Below are 23,257 nucleotides of genomic sequence, written 5' to 3' on the forward strand. Positions count from 1 at the left end.
AGAAGACAGGAGGCGGAGCTGGAGGTGGCAGAGTTAAAGATGCTAAGATTCTCTTTAGGAGTGACAAGAATGGACAGGATCAGGAATGAGGTCATTAGAGGGACAACACAGACAGGAAGGTTTGGAGAAAAAGCTAGAGAAGCCAGATTGAGATGGTTTGGACATGTGCAGAGGAGGGACAGTGGATACATTGGTAGAAGAATGTTAGAGATGGAGCTACCAGGTAGGAGACAAAGAGGAAGACCAAAGAGAAGATTTATGGATGCAGTGAGGGAGGACATGCAGATAGTTGGAGTCAGAGTAGAAGATGTAGAGAACAGGGAGAGATGGAAAACAATGATTCACTGTGGCAACCCCTGAAAAAGGGACAAAGCCGAAAGAAAAAGAAGAAAATCTATTGAGACAAATGTCTTTTTTTTTTTACAAATATATATTTTTTACATTATTGACTACTATCTTGTAAATTTCCTCTACCTTCTGGTGTTGACTGCATTCTCCAACTCATGGGCTTTCTGAGCAGCAACGTGTAGCACTGGATCTGGGATGTCAGCTAGTCGGGCCACATTCAGGCCGTAGCTCCGCCCTGCAGCTCCTTCAGTCAGCTGGTAGAGGAAGGTGATGAATTCTGGACGAACCTCTCCATCTGCAGGCCGTCACATTTACTCAGCTGGTACAAAGCAGCCATTATAATAATTCAAACAGGCAGGAAGCTCACTTGAACCTACCGTCAGTATCAGGAGCAGCGTCAGGTTCGTTGAGCAGGAAATCCATGTGGTAGTTAGAGACGTGCTCAGGATAAACTCGCTCCAACTCACACAGCGGGGGATAGTGGGTTACAAACAGGGTCAAGGATTTGACCTGAAGAGGAATTACAATATGGATGAAAATGTACAGAGTGACCATAGAAGCTCGTAGGAATTTAAACTGCATTAAAAAGGTCAACCATAGGAGATTATAATCTGACTGTACACTGACAGTTTGAATATCCATGTAAAAAGGCAGAGAGCAGCACTGCTGTAGGTTAGATAAGAAAATGACTGCAGTGATGTGTGGCGTTGGTCTGACAGAGGAGTCGATGTTGTTGTTTCCCACAGCAGTGAAATATGTCTCAAAACAAGAAGAGAAAGAAGGAAAACAATACACAGTCAAGTCACTGGTGTCGGCCCCTCATCGTTTGATTTTACTGCCAATAAAACTGCTGCTCTCCCAGTTCCCACCTACTCACCAGCTTTGCATAGAGTTGATAAAAAAAAGAAAAAATAAGATCAGTGTGGAGACGAGAGGAAAAACATACAATCACATTCAATCTGAGGAACATGTTATTAACTTAAGTCACAGCTGCATGTACAGATAATCTCGTCTACTGTATGTCTATTATTGGCTGATTCAAATGTTTTTTTATTCAATTAAGGAATATGAAAGTTGAAACGGTTTCATATTAAACCTCAAATAAAATCTGCAATATTTTCGGCGGTGAGTGTATGGTCGATAATCAAAATAATGACAGCGTAGCTGTGGATTAATCATCATTGGTCACGATTAATCATGATCATAGTTCATCCTGTTTAATCATGGTCATCAATTTCAGTAATCAGCATTTTGAAATATGAAACATCTTTTTATGTGTATTGCTGGAACAGAGCAATAAACATAAGAATGTGTAGTAGTTTTATTCTAGTCTTTTTCTGACTAATCCAAATAATTGAATTAATAACATGATGAAAAATAATAAACTCAAATCATAGCAAAAATATTTTCTTATTTCAGACACACTTATTTCATTACAAACATTTTTTCTTTTTCAAATTTCACTATTACGTACTGTCATATCAGAGCAGCTAGTTGTGTATGAGATACCTCAGAGTACAGCAGAGCTAAGTCTTACATCATCACAGCAGACAAGAGGCTAAAGGACTCTGCTGACTCCAGCATCAGTCTCCTAATCGCTTGGCCTAAAAAGGTCACATGTCACTAGTAATACTTCCCTCAGATGTCCCGCTTTGTTTCCAACTGAGACAAACAGAGGTGTACCTGCACAACACACATTAAAACAAACTCCAACATACACACAGACACACACAAACAGACCAACTCCAGCTGCCTCAATCATTTCTGTCCACCTACACTGAAAACTAAAAGCAAACAGAGCTCTGTGAAGGCAGAACAAGGCCATGATTAGTGTCTAATGAAAGCTGATTTCCAGACCACCCTCTGGTGATGCAGAGTCAGACTCTGTAATGAAATTACTGCTGAAACAATTAATAGACTTTAAAAATGATATTTTTTAAAAATAATTAAATAACCGGTGGATTCAAGGACTCAGGACTTGGATTTAGTTTTTTTTATTATTATTATCATTCACAGTGTCCACTGCTCCTTATTTTATTTTAGTCAACAGAACATCCGAAGGTCCCAAAGGATTATTTACGGTACATCATGGATCGTTGTCTGACAGATAAACCATGCAGAGAGTTACCGATCATAAACCACGATCAAAATAACGAGGTTGACGGTAAAAGATTTAAAACAGGGATTATGGACCTCAACAGTCTGTAATCACGGCTCAATATGGGCGCTAGCCTGAAATCTAATACAAACATCCAGTCAGGAAGACAATCTTTGGCAGCCTAAACACTGACAAACCTACAGTAGTAGAATTGAGTAGGACATCACTTTAATGTCTGCCCATCATCCTCACTGGATTCTTCATAGTTTAAGAGACAACAGGAGCAAAGAAGACAGCACTATCAAAGACATCCAGAGAGAAAAATCAAAAGACATTTGTCAAGACAAGTCATTCTAACACTCAAAGCTCACTGGATAACAAACAGCAGGATTTAACACTGTTACACACTACACTCCGAGGATCAGTTCAGGCCACCAGCGCCTCAGTCATAAGTCTCATCCTTGGCTCTGGAGAATTGTGTTCTAAGCCCAGTATGCGACACTCTGTACACCCACGAATGCCCTGCTTCACACCGCAGCAATACAATTATTATATTAGACAATGACACAACAGGGTTGGACCTCGTCTCCGGAGAGGAGACTGGATACAGAGATGAGGTCCAGAGGCTGTTGAACTGGAGTAAACAGAACAACTTGGTAATGAACACACCTAGAGCAAAAAAGGCATGAAGACTTCAAGAAGAAGAAGGGGAATCAATTTTCTTTGTCCAAAAATACTCAAAAAATACTCTAATGGTAAAATGAATAAATCTTCTTCTTTTTCTTACAGCTTTGTCCCTTTTTTCAGGGGTTGCCACAGCAAATCATTGATTTCCATCTCTCCCTGTTCTCTACATCTTCTACTCTGACTCCAACTATCTGCATGTCCTCCCTCACTGCATCCATATATCTCCTCTTTGGCCTTCCTCTTTGTCTCCTACCTGGTAGCTCCATCTCTAACATTCTGTCCATCCTCTGCACATGTCCAAACCACCCCAATCTGGCGGTAAAATGAATAAATAAATAAATAATATATATATAAACAAACAATAGATAGTAGAAAATAGTTGGGGTTTAATCAGTTTATTGTTTAAAGTATTCTTAGCTACTGCATTATTTCATGGTTTGCTTGATGTTTCTCATGACCAAAAAAAAAAAATGAGATGAATGTCCAGAGTAAACTCACTTCACAAATATGTAGAGTGAATTTTTTTAACAAACTGCATATGTCTCTCTCTCTCTCTCTCTCTCTTTTATACTTTGGGTAAACATGCATGTGTTTGTGTAACTTTAAAACATGTGCTGTATTGGTACTTTATCTTGTTATGGGTCACAGAGGAAGCTGCAGTCAATCCCAGCTGGCCTTGGACAAAAGGTCATTAGGTCATCACATGGCCACGTAAAGCCACATGTATTCACTCTGACAATCCCACACAAAGTCAAAATCCACATCTGTTTAAGCCAGGAAACAGACCTGCTGGTCTTTCTGTTTGAATGTGTTCAACATCTGCACTACAACGACTACAGAAGTCTTCATGGCCAGTCTATTTATCTGAGAATTCTGCTCAGACTAGAAACTCCAATATTAAATACAGCCTTTCCTCTATTTAACAACTCATTACTATTTTATTAATCATTACTTTACAGATATTGATGAGCATTTGTTTGATATCTGTTGTCTCATCGAGCCTAGATGAATGAATGACTGTTAAATTTTAATTTAATCTGTATCTCTCACTCTAATGGCGATCAGTGGGGATCATTTATCGACAGTAACACAAGGCAAAAACCTGGTTAGACAGTACATTTTGTATTCAGTCAAAACCTTGAAAAAAGGACTGAAAAATATAACAAATAAAAGCCTGACCTGTGCAAAACGTCGAACAAATTTTAATCATAATCATAGCTTTTTAAAGCATAGCATTTGAACTTTAAAAAAACTTTAAGGCGGTCAGGTCCAGATGGAACCGGCTGTGTGTTCAACCCTAATGACGTGATGTTTCAAATATAACAGTTCTCCCAGAACGCGGATCTGTCACATGATGACACTGTGCCTCAATGTTCTCCCCTAATGCCTGTCTTGTACCGTAATAAGATGTTTGGCCTGTGTCACAGCACACCTGTATTGCACCACATCTCATCCCTACCATATGTCTTTAATAACACTGTGTCCAGAACACCAGTGTGTGAACTCAATGGTGTCAAAAGTGTCTCGGTGTGCAATTATAGACAAATGCAATTCCAAGTTTATTTTACACCGTTTGTGTTCATATCTCACCTTCAACAAGGCCCTTCCTGACATCCTGTATGTGCACGTGGAACTGTAGCATAGTTGTTAGCTAGTCTCCTTCATTTGTGGCTTAGGGCACAGTTACACATTCAGTGTTTAAAAAACATTTATTACGTTTTAGTAAAAATATAAATGTTGATCTATTATGTATAAATTGTTAACAACCCATATATGACTTCAAGAAATTAGCTCGTTAGCATATAACTAGTGCTATCACATAATCTTCACCAGTCTGGATGTTTAAAGCTTGTCTGTAGATGAAAAAAGACAAAATGACATGAAAAGACAACAGAGGAAAAATATCTACTGGCTTCAACAGTACATACAGTATATAATACTGTAAGTTTTACAAGATTTGCCATTGCAAAGATGCTAAACTGGGAAGGCTGCTAACACGAGACTAAAATAAGAAACGTTGCCTGGGTGTTTCAATTCAGTCATGACAAATATTTTAATATGTATTAACATCTTCACTTGAGTAACAAATACACCTTTGAAAAACTGAGTGCTGTTGTTTTTGTTCCAGTCAGACCAACTGTCAACTCAGTATCATCAAATCCATAGTATTTTACTAGAAATCCTACATGAAATGTGTTACTTCTTAACAGGTTACAACTTTACTGTTAAGTAAGTGTTAACTTATGTCAATATACAACATGAACAAGAACAAGAAACACCAAATAAATTGATTTAACAATCAATTTATTTTTGTGCCACACAATATTTGTGGTGTTTAACTTTTTTTTTGTCTGTGTGTCTGTGTGTCAAGCTGTTCTGTTGTATGTCACTCTGACTGTCAGACCGGGAGAAAAGTCGCCCACGTTGACGGCCCATTAAAATAAACGTACCATTTCTGTCATTTTACTCGCATTCAGCTGAAATCCAGCAGATACAGCACCATCATTGGCTACTCACACATAATAAGCACATTCTTCTCCACAGAATAACAGGCATCAAACACCTGCTTGATGTATGTATTCACGCAGCACTGGTGTATTATTACGTAGCCTGACCTTTTTAGCTTACATTTGATTTGGTGCATTGCAGAATTGGTTACGACAAGGTTTTTGAATTTGTATTGCACACAACATTTCTCTCTTTCTTTGCCAGATGCACATTCTCTCTGCTTAGCATGTGGATTCTCACTCCCCCGTCTACAATCCATATTTATTTTATATTGTATTCTGGAGCTGTTGTCAGGTGGTGGGAGCAAACAGGTACACATAGAGGAAACCTAGGGTTAGCTTATCAACGGCTTATGTACGGCTGTCTTATCAAGTCCAAGTGTCAATTCTTACTCTTACGTTCTCTTCTACTTACATGTGAAACAAACATATTTCAATAACAGTTGTGGTATTAAAGATAATCTCTCTGAGAGAACAAACATCCTGAATATTCGGGTTTGCTGTGCACGTGGATATTTTGCAAAAGCGTCGTTCATGAGCTGGAGCACATCCGACCACTTACGCCTACGTGGAATAATAGTCTTCCGGAAAATTCAGCTGTTAATGTGAAGACAAAAGTGAGCTCCAAAGTGTTTTATTAGTTAAAGTATAAACCAGGGATCTGGTGCACTCCACTCTGTCTGTGCAGTACTATCTGCTTGTGTAGAAAATTGCACCATTCGTCCTACAAATGGAGAAAAAAAGAAAAAGTAAAAAATAATGTCATGACCTGCTGATAATAAAATTAAAGTGGGACTATAAGCATGTCTGACTGACCATAATGGGCTGAATAAAACCCCATAAGATAACTGTAGTTAAAATTTAAGGAAAAGGTTTTGGCTTCACCATAACATCCAGTGTCTTGAGGCAAAAGATAAACTTCGGTCTTTTTGCACCAAGGCTGTCTCCTTTACTGAGTGCTGTTATGAAACCTATCTACATTCTTAACTACCTCTCAGGTGAGTGTTGGGGACTGAAAAAGGTGTTACTATAACAACCAAGTCAAACAGACATTGTTTTGACTTTTGACATTAACATTTTAGTCTAGTATGGAGGACAGGAAGGAGAAGAAGGACAAAGAGGAGGAGGAAGACGAAGGTGAGGCGGGTGACAAAAGAGTAGGTGTAAGAGGAGAGTGTGTGAAAGGCTGAACAAGTCTGCCTCTGCTGAGGAGGCATTTCACTGTACACTGTAACTGTTTATTTTCTTTTCTTTTTCTCTCCGTCAACAACCGGGCCTTTCTCTCAGAAATCAATGCTGTTATACAATAGGTAGCTAAAGAGCTCCTGCATCACACCAACAGCACCACACTGCATTATGTGCGACTTACACATGTTAATTCTACCTTTAGCAGCAGAATTACACAATTCAAATGTTATGTTGTTACGTAAAACTGGCAAAAATTATGTTTATCCTTGTCCTTGTTTGAACGAGGAAAAATCTGGATCACTTGAACCCTATTTAACTGAGCTCTTGGAAAACTGAAAATAAACAGATACAAAAATAACTTAATTGTATTGACATCGGTCACAGCTCTGATTATCTGTGTTCAAGAAACAAAACAAGTATGAACTAATGGTAAAAGCCTGAAGAGAACACTGACGTTCTGATGACTGTGCTCACTGAACCACTTCAACCTTTATCCACAAAAAAACAATTAAAAAACTACTCCCTGAGGTTACTATACCAACAAAGAGTAAACACTATAAACCCAACCCTAAATGGAATCTATAACTAACACAATCCAATGCCCTGGGACATGTTTTCCAGAATTCCCAGAATTCCTATAATTGTGAAGGGGTCTACATGCTGTATCTATGCAGAAACAAAAGAATGATTAGGTTTTTTTTTTTCTACATATAAAGTCACATGATCTATCTAACATTCATGACCTCCTTAAGGGTCAATGGGGTCTGAAGCCAATCACTGGCTGAGGGCCGGTCCACATTGGACAGTTCCATAGTTTACTGCAGGACCACCCATTGAGACAACAACAACAACAACAACAACCCTTCACACTCATATTTATACAGTGTCCAGGTAATGGATGTTAATGAGGGCAGTGGTGGCTTAGTGGTTAAGGAAGCGGACTTGGGTATGGAAGTTGTAGTCCACCAGCTGCCAAGATACCACCGAGGTGGCTCTGAGCATGGCACCGTCCACACACACTGTTCACTTTGGTGATGGGTTAAATGCAGAGGTCACATTTGGTTGTATGCAGTGGTGTGCTGTGTCACAATGACAAAGAGTTCACTTTCCTTCCTTTTCTTCCTGCCAAGACACTGCAGTGTTATATTAACTACTACTTAAGGGGAACTGGTAATCATTTTATTCTAAGGCAAATATGCTGGCCACTTCCACCACTATGGCCCTATCTATCAAAACATATTGTATTGAATTTTTGTGTGAATTATTATTTAACCCAATCTAATATATATTTTGTTTATATATTTTTTTATCATTATATAACTATTCCCTTATAAATATGCTGTCCCAATGTGTTGCCCATGAATAGTGGTGTTGTGTTAAAAGGTAACATTCACAGAACATGCCTGTGATTCAAATACAGAAATCGTACATACATCCATGATTAAATAATAACGCAATGGTCTGTGCAGAACATTAATCCAAACTGCTATATGTAAGTACTGCGCAGAAGTGACGCAACAACACCAGTAAGTAGAAAAAAAAAAACCCCACATCCATCTCCTCTCAACATCCCACTCTTGTTCTCTTGTCAACGCGACAGCAAAAAAACACTGTGTGCAAAAGAATGGACACCTGACTGTGCCAAATCACACAATGAGAAAAGAACACGGAGGCATACACACAGTAACGTGACATTAGAGGAGAAAACCTTAGACCTGTTTCTGACCTTAAAGTCATTTTACACTTGACCTTTTCTTCTACACTGAAGGCACGTAACACTAATATGACAGTTTTCGGTTACTATCAGGAAAATCCCTGATACACACAAACAAACAAACACCTCTAACCCTGGACCAACTGTCAAAAGACCTGTGGTGTTAATGTTGCATGAAGATAACATGCTGTGTAACACAAAGTGTCAAGTCAGATATTAACACCATAGATCAAGTGTCTTCACGGCCACACGAGGCTTGTTTAACTCAGCCGCCTTTGAAGAGTACTAACATGAACAGAAGTAGAAACCGTGTAGAAAAACCTCTCCACTGAGAGTCATTAATTTGATGGCTAAGTGGTCTGGTTTCAGGTTTTAACAGAACGTAGTAGAAGTGTGTGTTGACAAACATCGATTTCACCCATATAATGTTCTGCAGTTGCTCAGAATTTGCTTTTTTAAAAAAAAAAAAATGTTTTATGCATATTTTAGAATGACTCAACTCATTGTTATTCCCCCCAAAAAACATGTGATGTGATTGATTTTTCTAAAACATGTGATGATCACATTTTATTTATCCTCCAATTATCCATTCCTGCATCAATCGATTGCTTTTTATTGTTGAATTTACACAAATAAAAAACATCCACAGTGGAAGTCTAGACACTTGTATCATTAATACTGCTGAACACCAGAATTAGACCTCACCTTGTCACACTGTCACACATAGTCGTGTGGTTTAAATTCTAACTTGATCCTCTTGCCTTCTATCTAACATGTACTCACACGACTGATGAAGTACTCCAGGGTGGCGTAGGCGATGGCGATCCCATCATGGGTGCTTGTGCCCCGCCCCAGCTCATCGAGGATGACCAACGAACGTTCTGTAGCATTACAAATGATCTCAGAGGCTTCAGTCAGCTCTTCCATGAATGTGCTGCGGCCTTTGTAGATGTTGTCTGCAGCTCCCATCCTGACAACCAATCAGAGAAAGGGATAAATAATAAGAGCACCACTATTAGTTAATTGTAAACTTATAATTAAAAACATGTGATGCTAATTAATATGGTACCTGAATGTTTAATGTAGGAAATGTTAAAGGAACACACTTCTGGTCACAGCTGGATTCTACACACACCTGTTTGGCAGACCCACTCTAAATTACTGGTTTCTGTGTCTTTACCTTTAAATGGTAACGAGCCAGTGTAGGCCACACTGAGCTGAGGACAGCTGCAAATAACCATGACCATGGTTGAGCATTTAGCACTGCGCTAATAAAGCAGCAGTGCTTATGGAAAATTGCTTGGTTTTTTTTTGCACAATATGTCTGCTTTATATGATTCAACTAGCACAATCATTTGTTTTGGTTTTTTTAACAAAAACAATAATCACAGAAATAAATGACAACCATCAGATAGCAATGTCAGCATGTGTCAGGCAGTCGGCCTTTTTTATACTTATTGACCTTGAGCATTAAATCTGTCGATGGACCGCCATGGGAACCTGCACAACACTCGGTTTCTATGGTTACGCCATACGTCATAGAGGAGATTTGTGTGTCAGACGTGCAGCAGCATTTCATGAGCCAATTTATAGTCAACATGTGTTTATGTGCCTACCTAGTACTCAGAGGGAAATTAATGGATCTATACTGTGGCAGAGCAAAAAGTACACACAAATGACACACAAAAAAACAAGTCATTGAACGCTGCTGTGCAACTGTACACTGATGAGGAAAGCACAGCGAAAACACACAGAGCTTCCTCCACCAGCTGGGTGTCCTGCTGGTTTAGTGCTAGGGTCCAACAAACAACTTGATACTGAAAATAGACTCCATTTATCATCACGTCATCAACGCACTCCTATAATATTGTCTTCTTATTATATCACCAAAGTGGCCTTTGTTCTGACTGGTCTAACAGCTGGTTTATTACAGAATTACCGTCCATTTGTCCAAAAAAAAAATATTTATAACAATATAAAGTTTATGGGTTAAAATTTAACAATTAGTTTTTTCAAAAGCTTTTTTTTTAATTTTTTTTTCTGCATTTTATTTATAATTTCAGAGCATTTGGGAGCAACTACAACATTGAAAGGATTTCTACTCACAGACAAACATTTGAGGATAGAGAGGACTTTTCCTGTGAAGTTTTAACTCCTGCTTAGATTGGAAAATCGTCGATACTCATTTTGGACATTTTTAGCCCCAGATTACCTAATTGGTAATCAATTGTGTGGTGGGAAATAGTTATTTGTTTCAAATATCATGCCCTACTAGGAAACCTAATTTCCACTCTCACTTGCAAAAGTTAATTACCTCGCCCACACATAGGTGAGGAATTGTGATGGCCCTGTCTGACACATTTGCGTTTGTCAATATAAGCACACATACTGTATGCACACACACACACACCTCTCCTTAGCATTGTCATTATGTCATCATCTTAGAATTACTGAAGCGCAGAGTAAAGGATACATTACTATTTAAGGATAATTAAATTATTCATCACACATATTAACTGTTATTAATAACATTATGTTAAAGCACTGGCATTTTTTTGTGTGCCACCACTGAGAATTGTTTAAGAACAATAAGCTCTACTTGTAAATACACCACGACAGCCCAGGCTCGGATTTGAATCAGCAATCTGCAGGCTGCCTCTAGATTGGCTTTTACCATCGTTTACATCAAATCTCTCCTTATAAGCACCTGTGAAATGCTAGCGGTCATGATGTGACTCTAAATAGGAATAAGCTCCTTAACAGCAGAGCAAATAATGGTACATGTTGCCTGATTGAAGCTGTTTTTTCCTCCACATGCTCAACGTGCAAAAAGACACACTGAGTGCTGATGTCATGAGAACTGGTGGCACCTTAACACTCATGTCAGTGCTTGACTTCCGCCCATCGTACATTTCTGAGCCGTGAAAAAGAGAGGAAAAGAGAAGAAAAAAAAATTGCACTGCAGTTACTGATGGGAGGGAAGGATGTGAAGGATTTAAGTAAAACAGTGTAATCACTGCTGTTGATTAAAGGTCCTTTCAAAACACTCTTTTACAACCTGCTTCCTTTTACTGTTTCCATAACAACCATGAAGCGATGGAAGAATGTGCTCTATAACCCTCAGGACACAATGCCGACACATACACACTCCCTGGTTGAATGTGTGTATGCAGATGTGTATGTTTGCACATGGACACAAAAAAAACACCCGCAGCCCCTGCTGCCTCACTCTGCCGTGTGTGTCAAAGAACAGGCCGGTCGTGCCACCAATGCTACACATCTGTACGGTTCACGAAAGACAAAACTGATACCAAGACTTAGTGAGGCAGCACGGAGTTGAAAAACCAAACTGATAATCATTTCACCCGCATTGATCATAAATCATCTGCATTGTTTGAGACAGGATATCCCATTAGACACCTACGCGCCTTCTTATTAACCCAACCAACAAAGTTAGCTCGTAAAACTCTATCACCATGTCTCGCTCTCTCTCCCTCCCTCATTGTCTCTCTGTCCAATTTGCTCATAAAGCACAGCATCTCACAAGCACACACAAAGTGATGCCTTCCCCACCGCTGGGTCTATTATGCTCCATGAGGCGGTGGGAACTGATTAAGTGTTGATGACTGAGACAGATATCTTCAAGGTCTTAGACTCCAGCAATAAAGGGGGAGGGGGATCGGGGAGTTGGGGGTGGGATGAGAACATTTTCAAACGGAGCGGACACCTGAGGTAACAGGTTGATCTTTGTGGACACTGAGAACGTAAACTGTACATTGTTTATTTTTGCACACACATAAAAATATTCTAATATGTTACTGCCCAATATATACAGTATGAGAGACCTACAGGAAACAGGAACACTGGCTACACACACACCTGATAATAAACAACTGTGCAAAGGCTGTCCTCTGGAAACTGAGCTTCATTCTGACATGACCCTGACCTCTAGAAACAGAGCTAATTAATGTTCAGCATGTAAACATAAAAGTTGTTGCACCACGTTGAAACATCATCTTTGTATGGGAAGAAAAAATGTCAATTGTAAACATAAAAAAAAACACAAAATGTGTTTTTGTTTTTTTTTTCTAGTTCTGAGAAGTGCGTATTATTAGGTGTCAGTCAAACGGAGAGTGGAGATTATATTCAAATTTCATATCTGACCATCACATCTGACCATTTCTATCACACATCATTTACCATTTATCCAAAATCGAACAAAGCCAAATTAAAGCTTTGTTTACTTAGATAATAAAAGTTAAAGGCACAGTTGGGTCTGGTAAAGAGTGGACAAGGTGAAAGGACATTATAAAACCTTTTTTTTTTTCTAATACAATGGAAGAACAAGCATAACCACACAGTTTAACCCAAGTCTCCCACTAGGTTAATCAGAACACGATTCAACCTAAAAAAGGGGGCAATTACACACATCTGCAAGTCATTAGGTCTAACCACAGTGGAGTAGAGCCTGTAGAACACAGGCCATACACTGTATTCACGTACGTTTTACTAATTTGCAGTCACCACTGTGTTTAGTGATCAGCTGCACAGAAGAAAAAAAAAAGAGAGACATTTTCCTTTGCCCTCAGTCCCTACGATAAATGTAGTTCCATCTCTGTGCACTGTGACATAGTGGATCCAGTCTGGGTAATAACTTCTAATCCCACGGTGGTAAGGAACCAATGGGATTAAAATGGATTAGAGACACTCATGTAGGTGAATGAGGCATTTAGCTACATCTAAATCTGACCTCATCCCTAGTAACTTGTAGGTATAATTGTATAAATTGACACAGGCTTGTGTTCATCGTACCTGGTGTAAATGCCATCCATGATGCCCAGGCGGGTTTCACAGGCCGGGACATACGAGCCCATGTGAGCCATGACACAGATGAGAGCCACCTGACGAATGTAGGAGCTTTTACCCCCCATATTAGGACCAGTAATTATCATAGTTCTCCTGCCATCACCCTGGAGAGAGGAGAGGGGAGGAGAATAGAGGAAAGGAGAGGGGAAGAGAGTAGAGGAAAGAAGAGGAGAGCAGTGGAAGAAGAGGAGAGGAGAGGGGAGGAGAGTAGAGGGGAGTAGAGGAAAAGAGAGGGGAGGAGAGGAGCGGAGTATAGGAGAGGGGAGGAGAGTAGAGGAAAGGAGAGGCGAGGAGGGTAGAGGAGAGAGGAGAAGAGGAGAGCAGAGGAGAGGGAAGGAGAGGAGAGTAGTGGGGAGGAGAGGAGAAGAGTATAGGAGAGGGGAGGAGAGTAGAGGAAAGGAGAGGGGAGGGCAGTAGAGGAGAGAGGAGAAGAGGAGAGGGGAGAAGAGGAGAGTAGTGGAAGAAGAGGAGAGGAGAGGGGAGGAGAGGGGAGGAGGGAGCGACGAAGCGAGGGAGGGTGAGAGGCAGAACAGAGAGAGGAAGGAGGATTGGGGTAGAAGAAAGGAGAGGAGAATGGAGGGGAGGAGAGGGGAGGAGAGTAGAGGAGAGGAGGGTAGTGGAAGAAGAAGGGAGGAGAGGGGAGGAGAGTAGAGGAAAGGAGAGGAGAATGGAGGAGAGGAGGGGAGGAGAGTAGTGGAAGAAGAGGAGAGGACAGCAGAGGAGAGGAGAGGGGAGGGGAGTAGATGAGAGGAAAGGAGAGGAGAGGGGAGAAGAGGAGAGGAGATCAGAGGAGAGGGGAGAAGAGTAGTGGAAGAAGAGGACAGGAGATGGGAGGAGAGGAGAGGGGAGAAGAGGAGAGGAGAGGATAGGGGAGTAGAGGAGAGGAGAAGAGAGTAGAGGAGAGGAAAGCAGAGATGAGGAGAGGGGACGAGAGGAGAGTAGAGGGGAGAAGAGGAGAGGAGGAGAGTAGATTAGAAGCGAGGGGAGGAGAGGAGAGGACAGGAGAGGAGAGGGGGGGAGAGGAGAGGAGGGGGAGCAGAGCAGAAGGGGGGAGAGGAGACGAGAGGAGAGGAGAGGAGAAGAGAGGAGAGGAGAGGAGAGTAGAGGCGAGGAGAGGGGAGGAGAGTAGAGGAAAGGAGAGGAGAGGGGAGAAGAGGAGAGGAGATCAGAGGAGAGGGGAGAAGAGTAGTGGAAGAAGAGGACAGGAGAGGGGAGGAGAGAAGAAGAGAGGCGAGGAAAGGAAAGGAGAGGAGAGGGGAGAAGATGAGACGAAAGGAGAGGAGAGTAGAGGGGAGAAGAGGAGAGGAAAGAGGAGAGTAGAGGGGAGAAGAGGAGAGGAGAGGATAGGGGAGTAGAGGAGAGGAGAAGAGAGTAGAGGAGAGGAAAGCAGAGATGAGGAGAGGGGACGAGAGGAGAGTAGAGGGGAGGAGAGGGGAGAAGAGGAGAGGAGAGGATAGGGGGGGAGAGGAGAGGAGAGGGGAGAAGATGAGACGAAAGGAGAGGAGAGTAGAGGTGAGGAGAGGGGAGGAGAGAAGAAGAGAGGAGAGGAAAGGAAAGGAGAGGAGAGATGATGAGATGAGCGGAGAGGAGAGGGCAGGGGAGGAGAGGACGGGAGGAGAGTACAGGGGAGGGGAATAGAAGAGGAGAGGACAGGACAGGAGACGGGAGGAGAGTATAGAGGAGAAGAGGAGAGGTGAGAAGAGGAGAATAAAGGAGAGGGGAGCAGAGGAGAATGGGGGGTGGGCAAGACAAGAGGAGAGGAGAGGAAAGAAAAGGAGAGGACGAAAAAGGACAAAGACACAGACTAAGACATCTGCATGTTGTCCTGCACAGCTGAGGAGGTGGGAGGACTGAAATCTTGGCTTCATTACTGATTTGTGCTTCTGTTGCAAGATTACCCTACACCCACTGCAGCAGCAAGTACGGAAGTGTGTGTGTATGTGTTCAATATGTCTCCATGTGTGAGTTTCACATGTACTCCTGTAAGTGACAGTGACGTTGTGTCAGTTCTTGGAATTTTGTTTGAGAACTTTATTATGACAGTGTGTGTGTGCGTGCGTACCTGTAGTTCTGTGTGGTTGGGCACGTACTGGTTGTGCGCTCCCATCAGTAAATCAATGGCAGGATGTCTGCCCTCTCTGATCACGATCTGACGCTGATTTTCACACAGTTCTGGTCTGAACACATGACACGTCTGGTTAAATACACTCGTCTTCTTTAAATGAAGTCATAATATATGCATGCACCCACATTACTGTGTACAAAATAGCATAAATGAATGCATTATATATCACAAATTCCGATCTCACAAAATGAGTCTGACTAAACAGCAACAGTAAACAACAGTAACGGTAAATATATACCCAAAACTTATACCCATCACTTTAAAATCCAGTAAAATCAAACATTTGTCAAATGAAATGAAATGAAAATATTTAGCTCTGAATAATAGACATGATGATCGTGCATGATGTTGGCGTTCTTGTTGAGCACGCTGAGAGCCCAGTGCACTCTCCCACACACAGCCTGTCTGAGACTATAGGACACGAAGCAGGACACCCCCACGTTAGCAAAGATCCCACCCACACACACACACACACACACACATACACGCACATAAAATGTAGCAGTTCACAGACCCATTTTTATGGTCGTAATAGAGAGACATCACCTGCAATAGTTCCCTTGTTTAGCAACATCAGCCAATGAGAAGAGACAGTCCATGGTTGCTAGGTGACTAATAGCCCTTTTCATGGTGTGATAGTGCTCCCCAAACTGACTGGAGGAAAGTAAGAGAAGGAGAGGGGAAGTTCATTTGACCATTAAAGTTTGTACAGTTACAGTAGCAGACAAGACTCATATTTGTTGAACAAATATGTTCTAGTAGAGACTGAAGGAAATATCTGAACCTCTGAGTGTTTAAGTGCTTTTATTCATTACTTTGGCTCCAGTGTCAGGTGTGTGTGTGTGTGTGTGTGTGTGTGTTTCTCTGTCATACTCAAGAAAGTTGATCCACTCTCTCTGGCTGTCCAGCAGCGTCTGCTCTCGGAGCTGCTGAAGTGTCCTGTAGCACTTCGCCAAGAATGGAGTATGAAACCTGCTGACTGCCTTGGTGCTGCAGAGGAGACAGAGGGATTTCATGATTAACTCTGATCCCCCTCCCCACGAGTTGTTAAATATTTCATCACATGTCGCTATGCAAAGTTCACATTAACCCTTAAATAAAAAGAAAAATATACTTTGTTTTTGTAATATAACAGGCATTACTGTTTTGTAATGCAGACATTTCGATGGTAGACGCAGAAAGTATTTCAAGTTTTTGAAAGTTTTTCTTTTTTTTATTTATTTAGCTTCATTTTTATTGTTCTGTTGTCACAGGCATTATTAAAAAAAACACACACAGAGAAATCTATCGATCCTTCTTAATAGGACCAGTACACACTAGTAGTACACGACAATATTACATTCATGAAATAATGTATACCTAGCTCATCTGCAGTAAAGTCTGATAATCACAGGGAGGTGAACCTTTTTTTAAGATCATTGTTTGTACATTTTGTACAACTAACCTTAAAAAACCTGTGTGTGAAATGTGAGCAGCCTCAGTAAACACTGTCTAAACCTCCACAACTGGTAAACATGAAAAAGATACAAACTCATTAGTCTGTCACTGTGACTGGACCTTACAGTCCACACAGTGTGCTCATTAGTTTGACCCTTCACACAAACAAGCCAAGCCACCAGACTCCACCAATTAACTTCACTCTTTCAACACACACACCCAAGACACAGTGCACTGTACATCAGACAAGGAGATTATTTCATAATAGTGATAATATTTTCATGAACAACATGTTTTTCTCTTTTTATTTTAACAATGGTTCTGGTCACTTTAATTTGTATACGTCCTTTTTTATTTTGTTCATTTGTTTCATAATCTGTCGCTTGGGAATTTTCCTTTTTTTTCCTTAGGATTTAAAAAATAAATAAATAAAATAAAATGTAAAATAAGCAAATTCTAAAACATCATTTCCTACCTCTATGGAGAAAATAGACACACCTTCTGCATCAAAGCCATTGCATCAGTTCTATCTACATTCAAATGTTCTACATCTAAAATGCATTCACCTGTTGAGTTTGACCCAGTCGCGTGGAACAGAGGATGTCTGTGAATTCTTCAACTCAATCAGAAACTGAGGAAAAAGTGGAAAGGTTAGAAAAAGAATGAAAACACCAGTCGACCAGTTAAGATCAAGTTCAAATTTGAATCAGTATCACTGTCACTCTTTACACCAGTTACTCTCCATCACTCACCGCCTCATATTTGTGCATTATGAGCACTTCATACCAGAACTGCTACAAGTCTACGCCATTTCAAAATGTGCCTACAAACACACACACACAGAATACCTCTTGCCCAGAGACAGTTTTATAGTCAAGTGTGGGGGTCTTCAGAATCTTTCTGATTTCTTTCAGGTGTTCCTGAACCTCACTGAAGACGTTCTCTATCTGCTCCCTCCGTTCCCGTAGCACAGGAAAACCAGCCAGATCTGAGAACAGTTCGCTCTTATTCCCCGACCTGCACAAATACGAGGTCGAATAGAGAAGTGAAGAGTGATTGTAGTGAGTAAATGTTAATTCTCCATCCAAAACCAACATTTGAATTTGCTTTAGAAGTTGTTGGAACACATTGTTAAAGTGGTGTTGTCCTAGAAAAAAAAAAAAAAGAAAGTATCTATTTGGCCTTTTTATTTTTTTCTCCTAAGATATTTTCTTACTATTGCTGTGTAGCATGTGAAACACTCTCTTATAAATGTTGCTAACATGTACCTACTGCTTGTAAAGGTCCTATGTCAGGAATTGTTCATTGTTACTGTTCATTGTGAAAAAAAAGTTTAAAAAAAAAGTTTAAAAAAAATTTGTTTAAAGTGAGTGTCTCTCCTACTCAAAAATAATAATTAATAATAATCAATACCTAATCTACAAACATCCCTGAAGGCACCTCTGCTACAACATTTATTTTAAAAATAAATAATTATAAACACGCCAAAAAAAAAAACCATTCTGCTTCTTTCCTGTCATATTTTGATCAATGCTGAACCAAATATTCCGTAACCTATTTTCAGATCATCTGAAAAGTTGGTGGCTACTGTCAGTCTGTTCATTTGTATTCACCTGTATAGGTGATTTGCACAGATGGATGGGTGTACTTGATGAGGTTGTCAGTGCAATCAAGCAGAAAGCGAGCTTGCAATTACTGTTACAGTAATAATAGGACAACAAAGGAACAACATAAACAGGTGCTCCTTGTGTGTCACCGACTACAAACAGAAGAAACATCCAGAACTGAACACCAAATGTTTTTGTTACAGAAGTTTATGTTTTACTTGTTTCTTGATGACTGGCTAATGTGACATTCTTCCTCTTACATCTTCCTCGTGTTTTTGTTCTGTGCTTGATACTCACTTGGCTCCATTTTTATCGAGCACCTTAAGAAAGCCGTGAGCCGGAGAGAGCAGGTTGGGAATGTCCAATAAAAGCTCCCGGAGCAGCCTGGAGCTGATCTGTGATTGGATGGCTGGTACTAAGGCCTGAAGCTCCAGAGCTATGCGACAAAGGCTGCTGGTGATGAGGTAAAACTCCTGTGTAGAAGACTGAAAACAAAACATTCATCACTGCATCTTTTCTGTATGTTACTGTGAAATATGAAACAGGAAAAATAAAAAGATATTCTGCACCTGTGCTTCAAAAATTATAATATATTATATTTATACTATACTATATATTTCTGTACACAATTTTGTCTATAGACATAGACTTTTACCTTGTCTACCTGGTCTTTTGAAATTCTTCACTTGATTTTTTTTTTTTTTTTGTACTATTGGCCATCAGTAAAACTCATGGTCGGCCAGCTGCAGTTATAACCCAAAAAAGAAGTCCTGGGTGTGCAGGGAGGATTTGCTCTTGTTAGCCTAACTTAGCCTAGCCTCAGAAAAACTTGACTGTGAGTTTTGAATTGTATGAAAAACTGTTCTGCTGAATTGAGCATAAGGGAGGAATGCAGTTTAAAAAGTTAGAAATTATCAGCAAAATATTAAGGTGGAGCATTTTTAGTCCTAGTTTTGTCCAGATTTTGTTAGGGAGTTTTACAGCTTTTTAGTATAGCGCTAACTGAACGCTAGGTATTGCAATGCCGTGAGAAGGAAGTGTCATTGTTTGCTAGGTTACTTTACAGCTGATTTGAATAATATTTACTTATATTATTTATAAGTACAATGTTGAATACTTCTTTGTAACAAGGAGGAGGAAACAAAATTATTAAAATATTAAAATTTATTAAAAATTAAAAAACTTAAAATTTCTTTAAAAATTAAAGAAAATTTGATTAAATAATTTAACATCATTAATAGATAACGTAGCTAGAACTTGTCAGAAAAACTATAACAAACACATTTTAATGTTTTATATTTACTCAGCAAAATGAAAACAACATCATAGCTGTAGATCAAACCCGTGCCCTAAAAAAAACAAGGTCATATTCATGTCATAAAAATCAAGCTAATGATTAATCAATACTCTGCACCTCACCTTTGAGGATGCGAGTGGTCCTGGAGATTATATCGACTTTATACAGCTATTAGCCACGTCACAGCCTAGCATCGTGTCATGAAAAGCTAATGAGAACCACACCGACCACAGCGTGCAGTATTAATCACAGGCTGCAGCTTTAATGCCTCCCCATGACAGCAGCCCCCTTGTTGCTCTTTTATGAACCCAAACAGACACTTACTGGAAAACCATAGGCGTGCATACTCTCCGCTCCCTCATTCCCTCCCTCTCTCCCTGTCACCCATTATGTCTGCAGAGCAATAGAGACATAGGCCATTACACACAGGCCAATTTATCTACAGATGGGCACATTGACAATTAGTTGTGTGTGTGTTATATCTGACGGAGGCGCCTGCTATGATGTCTTGCTACATGTTCCACTTTTCAATTTCTGCAGCATTTGTGAACAGATTTTGTCTCTCTTTCTCTCACTCTCTCACACACACACACACACACACACACTGCAAATAAACATAACACATTCCCTAGCCTTCCACTAACCTAAACAACAAATATACAAAGATATGCCTAAACAAAATTCCAATCCCAACTCTAATAAACTATTTCTATACCTTATTCTCAATTCAACCCTAAACCAAAAAATAATATTTTGCTCTGCAGGGTACGGTGGCTCTGCAGGTCAAAATGCAACAACAGAAAACACAAAGACAATTCAGATTCTCCAATGTTGTCACCAAAATAAAAGTATTATGTCCCCACGAGCATAGCGATATCAGGAACACGCACACGTATGCACTGATGAAATAACATGTTCTCCTGACATTTTAAAGACGGTCTCAGGGGAAATGAGACCGAGTCAAGAAGTCATTGAGGTGACAGGTGACTGTTGTTAATCAAGAGACATGAAAGTGTGGGATTTGGTTTATTGCTGGAACCCTTAATGATTCAGGACATTGTTTCATTCATTTCAATGCAACACTTTACTACTGATAATTCTACTAAAGACAAAAAAAAAAAAAAATCAAACAAGAACAACGAAAGGATCATCTCAGTCGTTTACCTTTTTATGGTATATGCTGCAGATGCCTCGCTCCAGGTCGGGTAAATGTGAGAGCAGGGATCTGGCAGAGTTTAATGTCACACTGTCTGACTGCAATATCTCTTGCACAGCATCCTGTCGCTCTGAGATGGTTCTGCAAGGTTACAGAGAGTAATGGAGGGTTGGTCCAAAAAGGTTTTATGCAATTCACTTTTTACTGAATTTTTAGAATGGGTTTCTGAGGGAGATGTTTTTTTATTTGTTGTTGTTTTTAAAGAAGACATTCTACTCTGTGAAATATGAAAAACTAACCTTTAAAGAACAAAGAATTGTGCTGTGGTCTGATATGGCACTTTTACAACAAGGACACACTATGGTTTTTAAACACATTTATGAGGTGAATTCAGTTTATAATATGACCATAAATATTATTGGTGAGATTTAACACTTCAGAATAATTCTACTGTAAATACTGTGAAATGCCTAAAAAGGTTAAAAAAAAAATTTTTCAATCTACACTGCAAAAGAACACTAGTTTCTGTGAACTGGATGGTCTGGAACTGAGCATCATGACATACTTACTGTAGTGATGTAACAAATGGACATCAGACCAACAACCAAGCAATGAAAGTGTGGTGTATTTTTTGATGCACAGATGCATTTTTTTTTTTAACCTTGTATGCCTTGGGATTAATATGCCTGTGTGTGTAATCTGGGATTTATTCCCACTGCAATCCAGCAGAGAAGCTATCTATGTATATAATCTGAGAGCAGTGCTGCGTTCACAGCTATAATGCATGCCCAGGGAAGAGCTACACACGGAACAGAAAACGCTCACAGTCACAGTGAACTGCATGGATGATAAAACTAGGAAGCAAAGACAGGTGTGAGAAATACTGCTGTAATACAAGTGAAAGGTTGTATATATGTTTATATATATATATGTGTATATATATATACACATATATATATATATATATATATATTTATATTTATATTTATATATGTGTGTATATATATATATATTTATATATGTGTGTATATATATATATATATATATATACACACATATATAAATATATATATATACACACATATATAAATATATATATATACACACATATACAAAAATATATAGGAGTAGGAGCAAAATTCTTGAATGGTTTCCGGGACTGAAAAGTCACTAAATCTAGTACCAACGTCCAATGGGCGCCTTAAACTGGACAGCTGTTCAAAAGTGATGAGTATGATTGGCTCAAAAATCTGGTGGGGCGCTGCACAGGTAATAAGTGCTGTTCATTATCAACCATTAAAGACAAAAGAGAAACATTAACCAATCAGAATGCAGGGGACCAACATGGAGGGTAAATAACCTCCATGACATTTCACTTTTTTCCATGACTCTAAAATTCATTTTCAAAGTTTCACCAGATGTCTAGGAAGCACTTTATTTTTACAAACCACAAATAATATTGTTGATTTTAAATATTTTGATTTCTCACACTAAACTGAACACAGGGCGGAAGTCGCAGAGCAGATCATTTAATATGTACTGGAGGCATAACAGCAGTGGTTCTCAAGCTTTTTCTACTCTGTACCACCTGAGAAAACCTTGATCTCTCTGAGTACCACCATGATGACCAACATTAGAATATAGCAGCATAGGCCTTCACTATTAGCTTCCCATTTCATAATCTCACAAGTAGCTACACATTTTCTAAATGTTGTATTAATTGTACATGGTATGTTTCAGATTTATTCAATCAAAAATGTAATTGCGAAAACATGAATTTCCCCCGTGTACCACTGGAGAGCTACCACTGGTGGTACGTGGACCACAGTTTGAGAACCACTGCTTTAGAGTTAATGTACTTACTGGACATTTGTGAGTGGCTGGATCACCCACTTCCTCAACAGTCTCCTCCCAAATGAAGTAGAAGTGTGGTCCATCACCCACAGCAAACTGCCCTTCAAGCCCCCGTCTGTCTGTGAGTTCATGGAAGAGAAGGTTCTGCTTTATTGTATAAGACCACACCAACAGATTTTTATCATTAACATGATCTGAAAAACCTGAACTGTTTCTTTCTGCTGAAATGAAAGAAAACAACAACAGGTCAGACTTAACACTTGATGAGGTGCTGTTGTTTCACCTGATTCCTGAGGATTTCCAGGTTCCTGAGAGTGGTAGCACTGAGGTTCATACACTCTGACACAGTGGAGAAACGTTGAAATGAGCTGTA

At 39.8% G+C, this 23,257-nt stretch overlaps 1 protein-coding gene across 3 annotated transcripts in view; it reads right to left on the reverse strand.

The window, feature by feature from the left end:
* msh3 (mutS homolog 3 (E. coli)) overlaps positions 1-23,257 on the reverse strand; it is a 35,828-nt gene that overhangs the window by 2,786 nt on the left and 9,785 nt on the right. For 2 of the 3 annotated variants that reach the window (XM_017042913.2, XM_008335957.3), the window contains exons 11-23: positions 23,168-23,252; positions 22,894-23,003; positions 21,039-21,171; positions 18,875-19,062; positions 17,819-17,987; positions 17,537-17,601; positions 16,407-16,523; positions 16,080-16,187; positions 15,471-15,585; positions 13,355-13,512; positions 9,326-9,512; positions 726-858; positions 475-643 (exon numbers count right to left, since the gene is read on the reverse strand). In XM_017042913.2, the coding sequence (XP_016898402.1) occupies positions 475-643; positions 726-858; positions 9,326-9,512; positions 13,355-13,512; positions 15,471-15,585; positions 16,080-16,187; positions 16,407-16,523; positions 17,537-17,601; positions 17,819-17,987; positions 18,875-19,062; positions 21,039-21,171; positions 22,894-23,003; positions 23,168-23,252 (1,737 nt within the window). Of the gene's footprint in view, positions 1-474; positions 644-725; positions 859-3,445; positions 6,365-9,325; positions 9,513-13,354; positions 13,513-15,470; positions 15,586-16,079; positions 16,188-16,406; positions 16,524-17,536; positions 17,602-17,818; positions 17,988-18,874; positions 19,063-21,038; positions 21,172-22,893; positions 23,004-23,167; positions 23,253-23,257 lie in introns of those variants that run through there. The other variant, XM_025053243.1, reaches the window with a different exon arrangement.

The sequence above is a fragment of the Cynoglossus semilaevis genome, chromosome Z (genome assembly GCF_000523025.1).
Source record: "Cynoglossus semilaevis isolate Cse_v1.0 chromosome Z, Cse_v1.0, whole genome shotgun sequence".
NCBI classification, from domain to species: Eukaryota; Metazoa; Chordata; class Actinopteri; order Pleuronectiformes; family Cynoglossidae; genus Cynoglossus; species Cynoglossus semilaevis.